This window comes from Saccostrea cucullata, unplaced genomic scaffold, assembly GCF_032062105.1.
Source record: "Saccostrea cucullata isolate Sc308-1 unplaced genomic scaffold, CSIRO_AGI_Scuc_v1 ctg928, whole genome shotgun sequence".
NCBI lineage: Eukaryota > Metazoa > Mollusca > Bivalvia > Ostreida > Ostreidae > Saccostrea > Saccostrea cuccullata.
Genome location: NW_026925141.1, coordinates 41,044 through 60,470, shown reverse-complemented (window position 1 = coordinate 60,470; position 19,427 = coordinate 41,044). Strand labels below are relative to the sequence as shown.

The 19,427-nt window shown below is 36.0% G+C and overlaps 1 protein-coding gene and 1 long non-coding RNA gene across 2 annotated transcripts; one reads left to right on the top strand and one right to left on the bottom strand.

Annotated features, from left to right (window-relative positions):
• The first annotated feature begins 7,056 nt into the window (after positions 1-7,056).
• On the top strand, positions 7,057-8,187 carry LOC134268174 (uncharacterized). Its single transcript, XM_062750368.1, has one exon. The coding sequence runs from the start codon at positions 7,057-7,059 to the stop codon at positions 8,185-8,187; it is 1,131 nt and encodes a 376-aa protein (XP_062606352.1).
• Positions 8,188-9,132: 945 nt separating this feature from the next.
• On the bottom strand, positions 9,133-18,006 carry LOC134268176 (uncharacterized). The gene is made up of 3 exons (XR_009992309.1): positions 17,960-18,006; positions 9,758-9,864; positions 9,133-9,336 (listed from the first exon to the last, which is right to left on the bottom strand). It is a non-coding gene; the product is annotated as an uncharacterized LOC134268176 (long non-coding RNA).
• Positions 18,007-19,427: the final 1,421 nt, after the last annotated feature.

Below are 19,427 nucleotides of genomic sequence, written 5' to 3'. Positions count from 1 at the left end.
GACGTCACTGACGTTAAACGTAGCGCACGTTGTCGTTATTTACGCATGCGTTTACTTTCATCAGACGATATCCGTTTCCTTTTATACTTATATTTATACACATATTTTTATTATATATAACTTTATACACAACTCTGATTATTCAACAATGCCAAGACAGAAAAAGAAGAGCCGGCAAGTGGCAAAGTCATTGAAGGTATTGACAAAAGTAATGAAATCTGTCGACAGATTTATCACTGTCGGTTGCAACCATGGCTGAGCTATATTCCGTAGGTCTTCAAGTCATGAAAAAATCAAAATCATAAAAAACCTATTTAGTCTTTGGTGGTATTGATAAAAAATCCTGATTAATTATCTCAGTTGCTGTAACAGAAAAGTCTACTTTACCTCACGAGAACTCCATGCACACGCCCGGGGGCAGTCCTCGAAGCAACACATATAACCATACATGTACATCTGTATAAATCCAATACATTATAGTTATCCATATTTTGAGTAGTATATCCGAACTTAATTGCAGTCTTTCAAAGCACTTCACACACTGAAAATTTCCCAATTTATCAATAGGTGCAATAACTTGGCCAAGTTTTCAAGTTGTCTGCATAAACACAGCGTCAAAAAACGACCTTGCCCTTTGTTATGGGTGACAGGTCTATTCAACCCCGCATAAATTTTAACCATTCTGTTAACATTGTCAATTGGAGAATTATGTATTATAAACAAAAGAACAGAAAACTAAATCCAGTTATGATTTTATTCTTGACTATACATAAAACGTATCCTTTACAAATCTTACTTATATCTTCAGAATGAAGATTTTATGAAATAGAATATATTAAACACACCACATTTTTTAAGTAAACAGAAAGATAACTCTTAGATGAGAAAATGTAATTAATTAGTTTCCAAGAGTTATTTCCCATAATTAACTGCCCATAGATCAAACGAAAAATAAGAACGAATTCATAACGTTTTCTTATAACAGTTTGTCCAACAGTTTTTACAAGATATGATATTCGTAACAACAACTAAAATATCTTCATCATTTAAAAATAGAGAGAAAACCTGAATATAGTGAAGTCATGAGTTGCAAACCATGCATGTTAGTTAAAATTGAAATCATTTTAATATCAAGAATATGAGCCTTTCACAACTTCTATAATCAGATGACTATCTGATAGATGAGAATTTATTTTTTTCTAAATATTATCATGTACCAGTGAGAGGTACCTATATCATAAATCAAAATTGTCTCTGTCTTATTTGCATGGAAGAAGTTGTGATTGGACAATTATATTATATGAAATTACACCAGAATAAGAGTGCAGAATAAAAAATTTAACAAATATTTTGAAATCAGGACAAAATTCTATAGGGACAAGTGTTCATTTGCGACAAATTTGAGATTACGGTTTAGAAAATAAAAAATTTCTGGAAGCAACAATATGTACCAGGTATTTGTACATTTTTTTCTTGGACAATTTTCAAAATTTTTGTCTCAAATGAACATTTTTCTCTAGAGAATTTTGTTTTGGGTTTCAAAACTATAAAAGAATCAGTGTGGCAGATAGATAACTGCAATGGCTCAAACAATTAATCTTCCAGGTTAAAATTAAATGTACCAAAGGACATAGACTTTGAAATCGCACAATTTACAGATAAACTTGGATATTTTGAATATTCATATACTATGGATATGTTGAAATATTTGGACATTCCTAAACACCAGTCATCTTCTGTTATGTTAATGTGCCCTGGTTATTTCGAATCATAATATATCTCAAAGTTTATCTTGGTTCAGTCTACAATAGTTCTAAATAATGAGGTTTGACTGTAATATGAAAGGCTTTAAGAACACTGATCTTGGTAGTGTAAAAAGGGGAAGGACGGGAGAGTGATAACCTGTTATCTATTCAAAGGCTAAAATCAGTTTTCCTTACCTAATTCAAAAGCTTAGGCAAGTAATATTATTATTGTAAATATCTTTGTTCCGATGACAATATTTGCACCCTTACCCCTTACAATGAGAGACAATAACGAGAGGTCCATAAGTCACACTGATTAACCTTTTGTCCAGCTGCTACCGATTTTTAAGAACTATTACCTCTTTGTTCACATGAAAATTCGAACCCCCAGAGGATGGGATGGAGGTGTTTTGACCTATGCAGACTGTAATTCACACATGAGAGTATTTAAGGTCCTAATACATTTGAAAGATTTTTTGAAAAATTAATCCAATAAATTACAATTTATATGGAGCTGCATGTACAGTCAAACTTTGTTATCTCCAATCTGATTGGGCTGAGAAAGAACTTTGATATATCCTAGGATTTGTGATATTGAGGGTAAATTTACTTTAAAAATATGTGGTTGGGTCTTCCACATCACTTTGACATATCCATGGTATTCAAGATATCAGAGTTCGAGATACCAATGTTCAACTGTATTATCCACTATTGCAGCACCCCCCCCCCCCCAATACTCTAGGACAATTGAATAGAACAAATTTCAATGCACTACACTGTACTCAAGTCAAGGATGTTCGCATTTCAATTTATTCAATCATGGCCTTGATGTTCTTGAAGACATTTAAAGATTTTTTAATGTTTCTGTAAATGAAGATTTAAGGTTTTATAGTTTTTGCCCTGTCTATCTGTAGGTCTGTTTGGCAGCAAAAAAATTTACCTTGCCCTTAACTTGTGAGGGGGTGGAGCTATTGCTTCCATATTTCACAGGTGTATTCCTTGTGACAAGAACTTAAAGAACCATCAAAATTGACATCTTGTCCTTTTTGTACTTTAATTACAATTGAAAAAAATTACTAGAGGTAAGGGGCATAACTGATGCTATAATTATAAATATTGGATGAAATTTTAGTGCATTTTTCTTCCTAAACAGTTGAAGTTAAATAATTTGTCTTTTGTGAAATTTATAGATAAAGTAGTTAAACATTTAAATACCCAGTAAATATTGTGGTATACTGTTTAGAGTATAAGTTGAATTTCATATTTTTGGAGATTTGGAAATTACACAATATACAATTAAACTTGGCTATCTCGAATACCGATATGATTTTTAAACAACTCAGGTATTGCAATTATGTTGAGGTTAATGGCCATGGACTGAATGTATTATTAAAATCGGGTATCTCTAAAACCATTTATTTAACAGAATTTTTTTGGAATCCACAGGTTGTTGACATCCTTAAGAAAGTGTACAACACATTTACTCAAGAAATGAGGGAGGGAAAAGTCAAAAACATATCTAATCCTCTAAGGAGACTGTCAACTGCCACAGGTATTTAGAAGTGATTACAGTAAAGCACATCTTTAACAATATGCCAGAAACATACAATTTTGCTTTGTTACAAGTGTAATTCATTATATCCAGTAAGTGTTCAATACTTTTTAAAGTCAAGAATGAATATAATTTTGTTTTAAGCATGTTTTATAAGTGTGTTTAGCTGTGTCATATATAAATCATATTACAAAAAAATGTTTTGATGAGCAAATTGCAATTTTGTTAAAGGGGGGGGGGGGGTCATTAGATCAATTTATAAGTTTTTTATAATGATGTTAAACTGTTAATTAGCTTGATGGATACATCCGCTATATTCATATTCAAATACTTTTGCTCTAAAAAAAAATTAACATAATATTTGCAATCCATCCTCTTACATATGAGGTACATGAATGCTTTACATAATTTAGGAATATCAGAAAGAAATCTTAAGACATGGATTTTGCCGGATGCAGTACACGAAGTGGTTGAGGATCTGCAAGTTCCTCCTGTAGAGCAGAAGATCCACTCCAATAAGGGGCTCGATGACTTCGATGAGGACCTGGTAAAAAGGACCATCCATGAGATGCAGCTGAGGGGCGAGTATGTTTCTCTCCGTCGACTGTCAGGTGTGTTGGTAGAAAGGGGAATCAGGATCACCAAGTCATCTCTGGCAAGACTCGTGAAGAAACTTGGATTCAGGTAAAGTACTCTAGAGGCAAACAATTGGTTTTAATAAGGGACAAGTCGATCTGGAACGCATTGAAATACATTCATAGACATCAAATAAAAAACGATGGAAAAAATCGCAATCTGCAGGGTAAAAGCTGAAACTAAAATGAAAAAACCCGAACGGGTTTAAACTTAGCAAGTACAAAAGACTGCCTGAAACTTGTACTTAGGACTTGCCTAAAGTACTGTAAAAATTCACAATATTTTAGTAATCAACTAATACCGAAACAAACTAATTGGCAGACATTCTTCCAACGAATTTACTTCACAGAAAAAGGATAAATCTGGAATGCTTTAAAATACATTCCTAGATATCAAATAAAAAACGATGGAAAAAATCGCCATCTGCATGGTAAAAGCCGAAACTAAAATGAAAAAACCCAAATGGGTTGAAACTTGGCAAGTACAAAAAAACTGCCTGAAACTTGTACTTAGGATCTGCCTAAAGTACTGTAAAAATTAAACTAACAACAAAACAATCAAATTTGCTGATACTTTTTCCAACCGAATTTTCTTCACAGAAAAAGGATAAATCTGTTATAACACTATTAGACATCCTAAATGCCTATCGTACTGTTAAAATAACAAAATGTTGCATAATTTCAAAGAATATCTATCTGAAAAATTGACGAACAATAAAAGTAACAAAATGGTGACAAACTTTTATGACTTAGATGTATATCTATTTTTTTCGCTGAAATTAAAGCTCCCCTTATACTCCTATATAAATGAACATTCCCCTGACTGTTCAGATGAACTCCGTCGTGAACAAATTTACGACTGCAGTCTCCTTCACGGGGAGAAACGAAATAATTCCCATGTTCCCAAAATACTCAGTAACCCAGTGCTGGCAATGCATCTCTCAACATTGCGTTTACTTTGTCTGCAATATTATTGTACCCAAAACGAACACCAAATCGTGGCAATAATTTACAAACAACTATTTTTGCAACTTTATAGCGGTGATGCATTACCGATACCACAGATTCAATTTCTGCAGCTAACAAGGTAGCGTCGGTACTAGGACTAATATCGTTCTCCCCAATCATTAGAACAACTACATCTGGACCTAAAGCAAACACGCTCTCCATATCCTTAGATATTACATCACGAACCTTTCTTCCACCCACACCCCTGTAAAAGACGGAATGCGTTTCTCCAAGACCAAGGCTCGCAGAATACCTAATGTCACCATATTTCAAGAATTCATGAAAACGACGCACAATTGAATGTCCAAGAATGACAACTGAAGTTTTACTCATAGAAGACATAATGAAATAATTTTACTCACCAAAATCTTGATAAAATAAATAACAAACTTTGAAACAACGTCCGTCCTCCAAGGATGTAGATGGGAGAAAAGGCAGAGTAACGCACCGCATGGTCAGAATTTCATTTGTTAGATTTTGATTGGTCAGATTTTGATTGGTCAATCTCTGCCTCTCCTACCACGGTAAGACATGGAACAAAATTACCATTACAAAGCACAGCTATACAGTATTTCAGACTTTCACATTCAAGGAGGACACTTACTGATTACAATAAAAATTTTTAAGTAAACTTAAATTTATATACAAATCAATTTTATCAAAAAATTTATATACAAATCAATTTATCTTAGAGCAAAAACAAATCAATTCGTGTTACAAAGAGACATTTGCATGCAATAAAAAGAGAATTTTAACAAGAGGCCCAGGGGCCACAGCGCTCACCTGAGCACATCAGGCTTGAATTTATCCCCCCCCTCCAGGCGTTCATCATTTGAACAAATTAGAATCTACACTACCTGAGGATGATTCCATATAAATATCACTAATCATAGCTTTGAAGTACTTGAAAAGAAGATTTTAAAAGGTTTCCCTATATATCCCTATTATGTAAAACTTGGGTCGGCCATTTTGGCCCCACTTTTGGCCCGGGGGTCATGATTTGAACAAACTTGAATCTACACTACCTGAGGATGATTCCACATGAGTTTCATCTTTCCTGGCCCAGTGGTTCTGGAGAAGAAGATTTTTAAAGATTTTTCCTATATATTCCTAAGTAAAACTTGGGTCGGCCATTTTGGCCACACCCTTGCCCCGGGGGTCATGATTTGAACAAGCTTGAATCTACACTACCTGAGGATGATTCCACATGAGTTTCATCTTTTCTGGCCCAGTGGTTCTGGAGAAGATGATTTTTAAAGATGTTTCCTATATATTTCTATGTAAAACTTGGGTCGGCCATTTTGGCCCCATCCTTGCCCCGGGGGTCATGATTTGAACAAACTTAAATCTACACTATCTGAGGATGATTCCACGTGAGTTTCATCTTTCTTTGGCCAGTGGTTCTGGAGAAGAAGATTTTTAAAGATTTTTCCTATATATTCCTATGTAAAACTTGGATCGGCCATTTTGGCCCCACCCTTGCCCCGGGGGGTCATGATTTGAATAAACTTGAATCTACACTACCTGAGGATGATTCCACATGATTTCATCTTTCCTGGCTCAGTGGTACTGGAGAAGAAGATTTTTAAAGATGTTTCCTATATATTTCTATGTAAAACTTGGGTCGGCCATTTTGGCCCCACCCTTGCCCCGGGGGTCATGATTTGAATAAACTTGAATCTACACTACCTGAGGATGATTCCACATGATTTCATCTTTCCTGGCCCAGTGGTTCTCGAGAAGAAGATTTTTTAAAAATGCCATTAATTTTTAACATATTCATGATTATCTCCACTTGGAAAAGGGCGTGGCCCTTCATTTGAACAAACTTGAATCCCCTTCATTCAAGGATACTTTGTGGCAAGTTTGGTTGAAATTGGCCCAGTGGTTCTTGAGAAGAAGATGAAAATGTGAAAAGTTTACAACGACGACGACGACAACAACAACAACGACAACGACAGACGACGGACAAATTTTGATCAGAAAAGCTCACTTGAGCCTTCGGCTCAGGTGAGCTAAAAATCTTTTATTTCTAAAAATGTTATTCTTTTTTTTCAGATTCTACAAATCTGGTTCAGATCGGAGGTTTATTGGTGAGCGTAATGACATCGTCAGTATGCGCCATACTTACCTGAGGTCCATCCGAAACTTTAGAGAGGCGGGTCGTCCTATTGTGTACTTGGATGAGACTTGGCTGAACACCAATCATGTAGCGAGGGGAGATTGGGTGGACTATCCTAGGACTTCTACCTCTGCCTTTGAGTCACACCGTGAAGGTCATGGGCGCTTCGTCCCACCTGGGAAGGGGTCTCGTCTGATAATTGTGGATGCTGGTTCTTCGGCTGTAGGCATGATCCCGGGATCAAGCCTAGTTTTTGAGTCGAAAACTGGCACTCAGGATTATCATGATGAGATGAACTCAGGAAACTTCACGAGGTGGTTCACTGAGCAGTTGCTCCCTAACCTACCGGGTAATTCAGTCATCGTGATGGATAATGCTTCCTATCACAGTCATCTGGATCCTGAGTCTAAGTGTCCGACATCGTCGGCGCGAAAGGCCGAGATCCAGTCTTGGCTTGATAGAAAGGGTATTCATTACACCCCGGCAATGATCAAGGCTGAATTACTCACGTTGGTGAAGCAGCATAAGCCTCGTCCGAAGTATGTGATTGACGATTTGGCTTCACAGGCAGGTCACACAGTTTTGCGTCTACCTCCTTATCACTGTGAGCTAAATCCCATCGAGCTGGTCTGGGCTGAATTGAAAAGCTTCGTCGCCAGGAGCAACGCCACGTTTAAGAAAGACAAAGTGATGGAGCTATTCAATCAAGCAAGATCAGCTTACGATGTGGAGAAGTGGAGGAGGGTCGAGAGCCACGTGATAAATGAGGTAGAGACAAAACTGTGGAAACTTGACGGAGTTCAGGATGACGAGGTCGCTCCGGTGATCATTGACTTGACGGACTCCAAGGACAGTGACAGTGACTTAGACTCAGATTTTGGTGATGACGAAAGTGACGCTGACTCTGACGTTTCCATGAACTCCGCCAAGGAATCTGATGATGAAGTCACTTGTTGCATATGTGGTGACTATAATGCTCCTGGACGGTCACGAAAGATTGCGTGGGTGAAGTGTGAGTTGTGTAAGAGGTGGAGTCACCGCATATGCACCAAGCCCTCTCTAAAGTCAGGTAAGTGCCTCCGATGTTGGAACAGTTTGTACGGATTGAATCCGCTTTCTTCATGAGTCTTCCTCTGATGATTGGTGAACTGTTCCTCTTTAAAGGTAAAAGAAAGATTATTAATCATTGATGCATGTATCAGCTGGTGATTAAAAAATATGTTGTGATATTTTGAAATACTTAAATATGTATTTGAGATTAGTAAGCCTTTGCAATAAACCATGTTTCAGTGAAATTTTTACTATAAAATGTAAATTTATTGATGCAAGGCAAGAGATAATTTAATATACGAATAGATGAAGGACAAGAAAAGTACTTATTTAAATTTGAATACGTTGTATTCATTACTTGATAAAGCTGCAAACAAACTTCTTCAACCAGTCTTCCTCACTGTCAAATCTGTGTCAGAAAATATTCAAATTTAAAATTTAAATGTTTTCAGACAGCATTTGCTTTTAATGAATAATACAGCATAAAAATGTACCTATACTGATTATTTTGAAACTATAGATATATCTAAAAGCCCAACCCAACTAAAAATTAAAAAGTCCAAATAAATGAAATATAATGTTAATATTTCATTCTTTACATATTATAAGCCCATGTCTGTCTCTATTTGTCCCGCCCTGCATGTGAGTTTTTTTAAAGCACACCAGAAGTTTTATGTTTAAAGAGAATATTTCTACTATTTGTAGTTTTGTCTGGGACAAAAAAATTTATAATGTAAATATATAGATATTAAGTGAAAATTGGATTGAAACTTGTCTTTTTCCAAGGGCAATAACTTTTGTGAATAGGTCGATCACTGTAAAACTGTAACTACTGGTAGGTTAAATATTAGCTCATTATCTACACACATAAGAGAAAAAGACTACAAAAATAACTATGACAGAATTACAATGACAAAATGAGAGACATATATGAAAGTACAATAGTAAACACAATCTGCTCCATTCATTTCTTTGTGGCTATGGCAAAAAAGTCCTAAGGCTTTTATTTCATGTTATCTAGTTTAGAGATATGGTAAACAGTTTAATTAATATAAATTAACTGGTAAATCTATGATACATGCATTGTTAAATGATTAATTGTCTTTCAAAAGGTGGGACTGTGTGTAACTAATCTTTATATGCCCCCCTTCATTGCTACTGTCTGTCGGTTGGTCTGTCAGTCCACCAAGCTTCCGTTCATTATCTTCACAACTGTTGCAGTTACTGAAATGATCTAAATTTGGTATACAGATTTATCATAAGAATATCTAAGACAAGTTCTGTTTTGGGTACTACATGTATCACTGAAAGTAATGAATATACTTCTTGGTTTGAACTCCCGTTTGCAGATCCATGCAAACTGAAATCTACACTTTATGAGAATGCTTGTATATGAATTACAATATTTGTCCCCTTGCTGTTTCAAAAATGATTTCAAACTTACTTTTTTAATATACAGACTTGTAATAAATTTCATTCTCATTTTCTTATTGAGTTAATGAACTGCAAAAGGAGAAAAGGACATAGGTAAAGAAATTATTATATTTCATAGTATGTGTATGCTTTAACTCTACCTTTGAGTATGGAATTGAAAAGTATATTACATGATTAGTTACACACAATGCCCCCTACCGAACCAACAAACCTGACTTTAGATGAGTGAAGCTGCTTCCCCTCCTCTGTATCTCCTGCATGTTAACTTTTCACAGGCCAGCATTTAGTCTCAGTTCCTTATTGTGGTCCATTTCTCCTCTACAATTGGGACTTGCATGATAAATATATTTTTCATTTCTTGTTATCATTATTATACTTTGTAAAATTCAATCAACTGTTAAAAAAATAATGTACAAGTTTCAGTGGTTTAAATTCATCGGTAATTTTAATATTGAAACATTTCTTTATTCAAGCATAAATATATAGATAATTCCTGTTGTACTTGGATAAAATCTGATTTGATATATGCTGTTATCTAACTTATATACATATAATCAATTGCAAGGAAAGTTATACAAATCTACAATTTCATTGGTTTTAATTAATTGATCAATGTACAGTAAAACTGGTACTAATTCTTAATACAATTTATTTAACTGAAACAAAAAGATATAAAATTACTACTGTAGTTTTATTTCTGCATCATAAATTTACTGTGATAATTAAATGTGTTGTGATATATTTATCATGTTTTTGTTAAATTGTATATAGTATAATTTCAAGCATATATATTATGCATCATAAATTTACTGTGATAGAATGTGTTGTGATATATTTATTATGTTGTTGTTAAATTGTATATACAAGTACTTATTTCAAAAATATGAACTATATGAATTTATGATAAATATAAAAACTTCTGTTGTAATTAATTAATTAGATTTATATATTTTTCCTGTCTTTAATGTATTCATTCTACATACTAGCTTTGATAAAAATTTTGCTATTTTCTCCTGCAATCTACATCTACATGTATTTTCAATCTTTTTCTTCTTTGTGATAAGTACTTGGCTGTTCAACAATTTTTTTCACTTATCTACTCATAATAATTCACTGCAATTAATCTATTCATTTTATATGAAAATAGCAGTATTCTTACATTTAAATTGTAATTGCTATTCAATGAAATTGTTTAAGTGAAATGTTTGAATTGTAAGATGTTTTCACACAGAGATGTAATTGTTATTTACATATGCAATGCATTTTTACTCAAAATTCTTATAAAGTTTTCTGTATATGACTGTCTGTTTGCATTATGGTTTTATCATGTAATACTTAAGGTTCTTTCAACCAAACATTGAATGTGTACAAAGGTGGTGTGAAATGTGTTGGATAGTGATGCAGAGCACATGTAACACACAAGATGGCTGAATCCGAACTACTTTATTGGATTATTGCGCAATGTAATTAAGCATCAAATTATAAGCAAAAACCAATTACGTAAGATATTACAAATCCGGAAAAAGATATAACATATCCTCCCTCCTCAATGTCAATGTCTGTAACATCTGCAAATGTCCTAATCAACTTAATCAAATGTAAATCAAAATTAATTAAGAATCAAACTTATAATTGACTTTTAACATAAAGAATTCAAATTCATGCAATTACAATTATTCATATGGTGAGGATTATTATGCCTCAAAACACATTTAACACAAATAAAGATCACTCGGCAATCAATCGCTTTGTTGGTTTTCGGTCGCGCACAGGGTAACGTCGTTCACAAGGTGGTGGTGTCTGTGTAACAATCTGTTTTGGTACGACATGAGGTTTGCCTCCAGTTGAACGGTCTGCGCAAGGTATGTTACGATTGGTACTTTGTGTTGCACGACTTGGAATTGCCGGTGTCACAGGTGAAATGGTATCGTTTGTAGGTGGTGCAGCGTATATCTCATTCGGAACTACTGACTTAGAATCTAAAGTGTCCGTAACTGTTCTTTCTCTCATGTTTTCTGATGTTCTCCTCATTTGATCTATGTGCCGACGCCACACTCCTCCTTCCTCGGTTTTGACCTGGTAAGTCAACGGTCCTAGACTGGCTATAACAGTGGCATGAATCCATGGTGTTTGTCCCCTGTAGTCTCGTACCATGACGGATTGTCCAATGGTAAATATGCGCACGCTGGATCCTGTATGTCTTGATAATTTCATGTCCTGCTTCAGATTTACTCTGTCACTGATGTCAGGTTTCAAGAGATCCAAACGTGTCCTTAGGTTACGTCCGATGAGTAATTTGGCAGGTGTCTCCCCTGTAGTAGCGTGGGGGGTAATGCGATAAGTCATTAGGAATGAATTGATTTCCTTGTTAGTGATTTTATTATGCTTCTTCATGGCAGTTTTGAAACTCCTAACAAAGCGTTCCGCAAGCCCATTCGTACGCGGGTGGTAAGGTGAAGATGTCACATGCTTCACTCCGTTTTGTCGTAGGAAACCCTTGAATTCATCTGCAATTAATTGTGGTCCGTTGTCAGAAACTAATGTCTTAGGTAGTCCGAGACGTGAGAAGATATCTCGTAAAACGTTGACTGTTGCTGTAGATGTTGTTGAAGACATAGGCACAACTTCCGGCCACTTTGAATGAGAGTCAACAACAATGAAGTACATGCGTCCTTTAAAAGGTCCAGCAAAGTCGACATGAATTCTCTCCCATGGTGAATATGTCCATTCCCAAGGGTGTACAGGAGCAGTCTCGGGGTTTGGTAAGTAATGTTGACAATCGGAACAGCTCTGACACATAGCCTCAATATCAATATCGATGTTTGGCCACCAAACATGAGATCTAGCGAGACTCTTTGTCCTCACAATCCCTGTGTGACTTCTATGAAGTTCAGACAAAACTTCTTTTTGTAGTGCTGCAGGAATGATTACTCTGTTTCCCCAAAGTAGACAATTTTGGTGCACTGTGAGTTCCATATGTCTATTTCTGTAAGGTTTGAATTCATTTCCCGAGGGAAAGTCCCGTGTACCTTGTAACACAATGTCAAGCACCTGAGATAAAATAGGATCACGTTGAGTCTCTTTTCTCACATGGTCACACGATACAGGTAAGTTTTCAAACTGTGATGAGTAGTAGATTGTGTCGATATCCTCATCTGTGGTATCCGTATCGGTTATCGATGAAGTCAGCGGAAGTCTGGAAAGTCCGTCAGCGTTTCCATGGTTAGCTGTCTTCCGGTACTCTATACTGTAATTATGGCTAGATAGGAATATAGCATATCACTGGAGTCTAGCAGTAGTCATGGCGGGTAGTGATTTTTCTGGGTGAAAAATACTAACAAGCGGCTTATGGTCTGTAATCAGCGTAAACCGGCGTCCATAGAGGTAGGTATGGAATTTTTGTACTCCCCAGTATATGCCTAATGCCTCCTTATCTATCTGGGAATATCCCTTCTCTGCCTTTGTCAACGAGCGAGAAGCAAATGGGACGTTCAGCTCCATCCTCAAAGACATGTGAAAGTACGGCACCAATTCCGTATGGCGATGCATCCGTAGCCAAACGAACAGGTAATGAAGGGTTGTAATGGCACAAAACTTGTTCTGATGTGATAAGTTCTTTCACTTTCACAAACGACTCTTCACATTTGGATGTCCATGTCCACTTCCTGTTGTTCTGTAATAACTCATTTAGCGGTCCAACCACTGTAGCAAGGTTTGGCAGAAACCTATGATAGTAATTCAACAGGCCCAAGAATGAGCGCAGTTGAGACACATTTTCAGGTTTTGGTGCATTCTTGACAGCATTTATTTTGTCACTGGATTTATGTAAACCATCTTTGTCTATTACATGTCCACAGTAACTTATTTTGTCCTTAAAGAATTCACACTTCTCCAGATTTGCCCTTAGACCGTGTTGTTCGAGTCTCTCGAGCACAAGACTGAGATTCTGTAAGTGTTCTTCATCTGTCGAGCCTGTAATAATCATGTCGTCCAAAATGCATTTAGTTTTTGGAATGTTTGCAAGGACTTGGTCCATGGCTCTTTGCCAGATGGCAGGAGCGGATGGGATTCCGAAGGGAAGTCGGTTAAAGCGGAAAAGTCCCTTATGTGTGTTAATGGTAAGCAAGTTCTTGGATGTGTCATCCACTTCCATCTGTAAGTACGCCTGCGTTAAGTCAATCTTGCTAAATTTCTGTCCTCCGCTAAGGGACGCAAAGATATCTGCTATCTTTGGTAATGGATATTGTTCGATTTTCAAGGCAGGATTAACTGTCACTTTGTAATCACCACAAATTCTCACTTTGCCGTTTGCCTTAGGTAGGGGTACTATTGGGGTTGCCCAATCACTAAATTCGATAGGTGAGATGACGCCTTCCTGCTGTAATCTGTTGAGTTCCTCTTCCACCCGAGGTCTGAGGGAATATGCCACTTCTCTGGCCTTGTAAAATTTTGGTCTCACCCCATCCTGCATTGTAAGTTTTCCTTTGATGTCCGACAGTTTTCCGATTCCTGGTTCAAACACCTTCTTATGTTTCTCCAGAATTTCCTGAACAGTCATTCTCCCGGAAATTTTCTGTTTGTCACTCGATAATCTAATTGATTTGATTTCCTTCCAATCAAGTCGTAGAAATTTCATCCAGTTTCGTCCCATGAGTGTTGGTCCTTCCTGCTTCACCACAAGTAAGTCCAAAGTTTCACTCTGTCCATTCAAATCGACCTTGACCTGCACTTTACCAACTGGACGGATCTGCTCCCCACTGTAAGTCTTTAAACGAGTATCTGTATCCTCTAGGGTGTATGACTTGAGGAATTTGTCCAACGTAGTCTTAGAGATGATCGACACAGCAGACCCTGTGTCAACTTCCATAGGAATGTCAGATCCTGCAATTTTCGGAGTCACGATGATGGGGTCTATCGAGACCTTGTTCACATCTCTGTAGTAGCTTGAGAAATGCAACAGATAACCACCATTTTCTTCATAGTTGTCGATTCCGTACTCATCTGTATCAACGTAATTCAGTTTTCCCCCGTTTTCACGCTTCTTCTTAAGACACACTCTCTCCAAATGTCCGACTTTTGAACAATATCTACATTTTGTGTTTGTGTGTTTACAGTCATTTGCTCTGTGTTCCCCTCCGCATCTGTAACATTTTCCCTGTACTGGTTTGGGTAGTGGTCTTGGTTTCATTTTACCATAGTTCGTTTTCTTTGTTTTATTCACAGAAAGTTTATTGACACTTTCACGCTTTCCCTGTAATTCTAGTGCGTCGCGACTAGCTGTTTCCATGGCGACAGCTGTCTGATTGGCTTTTTCTAAATCCAACTGTGATTCGGCAAGCAGTCGTTTCTGGATGTGTTCCTGCTTTAAGCCACATACAAATCTGTCTCTCAAAGTCTTACTTAACGAATCCCCGAAATTACAATGTATCGCTAAACGACGTAATTCTGCCATGTAAACAGTCACGCTCTCCCCTGCAGCCTGATCACGTTTATGAAAACGAAAACGTTCAGCAATTTCTGAGGGTTTGGGACTTAAATGTGCTGTAAGTTTCTGAATGAGTTCGGCAAATGTCATTGTAGAGGGCTTTGTGGATGCACATAAATTTTTCAACAATGTGTAGTATTTGGGCCCGATGATAGAAAGAAGTAAGGGTACCTTCAGATCCTCGTTCACATCGTTTGCAATAAAATACTGGCCCAGACGTTCTGTATACGACTCCCACGTTTCCAACGATTCGTCGTAAGGTCCCACCTTTCCGATGATCAATGCCATGGCTCATTGATGCTTCCGTTTTACTCCTCGTCGCCAATTTGTTGGATAGTGATGCAGAGCACATGTAACACACAAGATGGCTGAATCCGAACTACTTTATTGGATTATTGCGCAATGTAATTAAGCATCAAATTATAAGCAAAAACCAATTACGTAAGATATTACAAATCCGGAAAAAGATATAACAAAATGAACTGCAACAAAGTAACATTTTGTAGTCTAGCATAATTAGCAGTAATTTACTGCAATATGTGAAAATAATTGTTACAAATCTAGACTACAATAGCAAAATGTGGTAAAGCATATACATATACCTACATGGGGCCATGAATATGATAACAGAGGTTTACAATATTCAGTACACATTTCATTGTTGGTTTACATGATAATGGAGTCACTGGCACGACAGAGATGTCTGTAAACTTCCGTCTTTGTGGCATAGTCAAATGTTTACATACAGTCCAAGTAAGCAATTTAATTTTTTTTTAAAATATCTTATTTCTATGTTTGATTTACCAGTATAGCAATTAGTTTCTGTGTGCAAAATATTTAAGGAGAATTTCAATGCTAGGCTGATTAACTCGTTAACTTAAGTCCTGAGTTTTTTTTTTATAATGTATTCTTAATTCATTATCATGATTTTTGTATAAAAAAATATTTGGCAATTCACGATATTAACTTTATTGCAAGGTAAAAAATAATTGTTTGTAGACATTTAAATAATTAGCTGAGACTGTTTATAAACTACATATAATGTATGTACGATGTTTTCTTAATTGTAAAATAAATTATTTACTGTTATTCCATACCATATTTTGTTTTGTTTTTTATTATTGAAATCCTTAGACAATGTGCTATGCATAACTCAGTAATGTGGTGTCCAGTGATTGACATGTTACAGGGACTGACAAATAGATTTTTAACAGTGTTTAAGGCACCTGTCCAAGGGAAAGAACATGGTTAAAATTTACTTGCCCTAACTGAATTTTTGCTTGTTCTACCAAAAACTAATATTGTACTACCGGTATTTATGAATTTAATAAAAAAAAAAAGGGAAAACAAATACTGCATGGGTAGACCATTCAAGTCCCTATGCCCAGCTTTGTGGCTTAAATACTGATTTTATTTTTAATAAGTTTAATAAGTTACTTGCCCATCCCTAAAATTCACTAGCATTGGGTGTCGGGCAATGGGATTTGTCATCCCCTGTGCTACAAAAACCATGTGTCAAATTAGCAAAGAATCATCATCTCTTTCAAGCAAGGAAAAGTTTAAACCTGAGACATAGCTATGAGCCTATGACCAAGTGTTTTATGTATCAGACCAATAAATTATTACTGCCAGGCCATCTTTAAAATAATGTTTGTTTGCCCCCCCCCCCCCACACTGAATCAAGGTAAAATTATTGGTCCAATGGATAGGTGGGAAAAATTTTTTTTCTCCATAAAATTTCAACAAATTCGTTGGTGGGATAAAGGGAATAAAAAGAAGAAAAAAATAAATGCCCTGAAATTTGAAAAAAAAAAAGGTTTTGAGTTGGGGCATTTTTGGTCGAGAGAGGGCAACTAAACAATATTTTAAGATGGCCTCATATATCATATTAAAACATATAAAAGACAATTACAGCATGGAAATATTAACAGATGAATTATTATTACAATTGAGTACCGTGCATACTGGCCTATAAGTTGGTTGCATTTTTTAAGCTTATAAATAAGAGAGGGATTGAGTCCGATTGACCCTGAAAGATACCAACCTTTTTTATAACTCACCTATAAGTCAGACTAAGAATTTTTGACCAAAGTTTAACTCCCCCCCCCCCCAAAAAAAAAACTTAGAGGCGAGTATATACGGTATATCTGATAAAATTTTGAATGGTCTGTAACATTTATGTGTCGATCTACATGTTCCAAACTTTTCTATATGGAAAAAGGATTTCATGACATACATATATAAATGCAATAGCTATAATATAGAGAATTTCTGTCTCACCCCTTTGGGGTTGTAACATCAGCTGGTGACCATATTTGTTTACATTTTAGTTTAATACCATGATCTTGCAGATCTGGAAATGAAAATATATCCCTCATTAAAAGCTACAAATCTTAACAAGTTAAACTGAATATATAGTATACACATTTATGAGTATACTGGAGCCTACAGAATTTAGTAAGGAAGGTCTCCAGGGTGTTGATACTACACATAAATGTAAAAATAAATAAAAATGCACTTTAGATCTCTTGCTTAATTCTTTTTTATTAATCTGCCAAATGTACGTACATGAAATGTTATAAATTGAAAATGAAAGTTAAGTAGAAATAAAATTTTAAAAATTTCAGCTGTTATTTCCATTTGGTATCATTTCACCTAATTGTTTAACCATCTTCTTCTTCCATCATATAATCATAGATATACCCCTTTTACATTTTTCACACATTGGCTTACATACAGACCGTTACAGCACTAACGGTTTACGATGAGCCCTAAGCAGATATCTGAATCAATGTCAGCATGTCACGCGTAATGAAATAAATATAAATATATTCTGAGCATTTGTAGACACTTCTTTCTTGTGTGTATATAAGCTAGTAAAACAACAACAGCTACAAAATAATACCATAGATTAAATAAACAACTTACCGCCTTACGTTTTTAAACACTGGCGAGCTTGCATCATCATGTCAACATCCATTATCACAAGTTGTACTTCGTTAGATTCGGACTATTTTCTCGCAGTTTATAATTAAATTTTATAAATGCCGTTAAAATTCATTTTATTTCGAAGTAAAAGTTATTTTATCAATAAAAGCAATTTAAATGAATTCCTTTAATTTTTAAAGATTTTTTGGAATTTTACTCTACAAAGAACGACTACTCCCTTCGAAAACTGGTTCCCGGCCCCGTATTCTAGACGCTAATGGACGAGTTTACCATGTTAAATCCCCGTAGACTTTGAATTTGCCGCCGTGTGTATACACTGGTTGACCTCGAGGGTTCGGATAAACGGAGGAAGGTTGGAAAAAAAAATGATCTATCAATCGGAACTGGGTTGAAGGCCAAGGTATTTATATATTTTGAGATATTATGCGAAAAGTGCTTACAGTAACTTGGTGGGACAGAGTATAACTGGTGTCACAAAATCGTGACGTAAATTCTCTAGTCTCTTCATTGAAAGTTTCATTCAAATTCGTTTGCTCTATAATTAGCGCAAGTGAAAAATAGCAGAGATACATCGCGATTAACGCAATGCCTGTAAAAATGACGAATATTTTTGCCCACGACTATGTATATTAAAATATACAGTAACCCCTATTTTTACAAATTTCGCCCTTTTGGCAACAGTCTGGGCCATAGTCCGAAAAATCTGACGTTTTCCTGGCTTTTTTACGTCAGATTTGTCGGACTGGGCCATTGAGCTGTGAGGGATATTTTTCGTGCCAGCACCAACTGACGCACGAGACCTCGGTCGTTCTGACCTACAAATGGTTCATTCTCGCAGATGTGCTGAGGGTATAGATATGTAAAACTAAATCTTTGCTTCCAAAAATGATACAACATACAAATCATTCAGATATTTAATGAAAGAAAAAAGAAACATAACATAAATCAAAACACTACCGCGGACAATTTTGTAAAGTCAAGTTTTTCATCAGATTCTGAAATGTCTGTATTTACGATGAACTTGTTGGATTTGGGACCTATCATACGAATCTCAAATGCCTGTGTTGCTGGAAACGATGCAGCAATTCTTTCCATGAGGAGGTCTTTCTGTGGAATGGCTTGAGAAAGTTTCTCTATCCATGTGATTCCTTTACAAATTCGTCGCCCGGGTGGCGCAGTGGTTAGTGCGCTGCTTGAGAATCGCGTAGGTGTTGATCCTTACGTCACGGGTTCAGATTGGATGAGACTTTATAAACCGAGGTCCTTTGTCACAGAGGTCGATAGCACGAAAAAGACCCATCACTGCAAAATGGCCGTAATTAGTTCTGGCTCCTTTGTCTTTATATGGATGAAAAATTCTCGACAGGAACAATATACGATCAATTTTTCACTAATTCCAGTTCAAGACTGAAAGCTTCCATTCATCATGCTAATAATGAAAATATAT

Coding starts and splice junctions, on each gene's coding strand:
- LOC134268174 (XM_062750368.1), top strand. CDS start 7,057: ATGCGCCATACTTACCTGAGGTCCATCCGAAACTTTAGAGAGGCGGGT.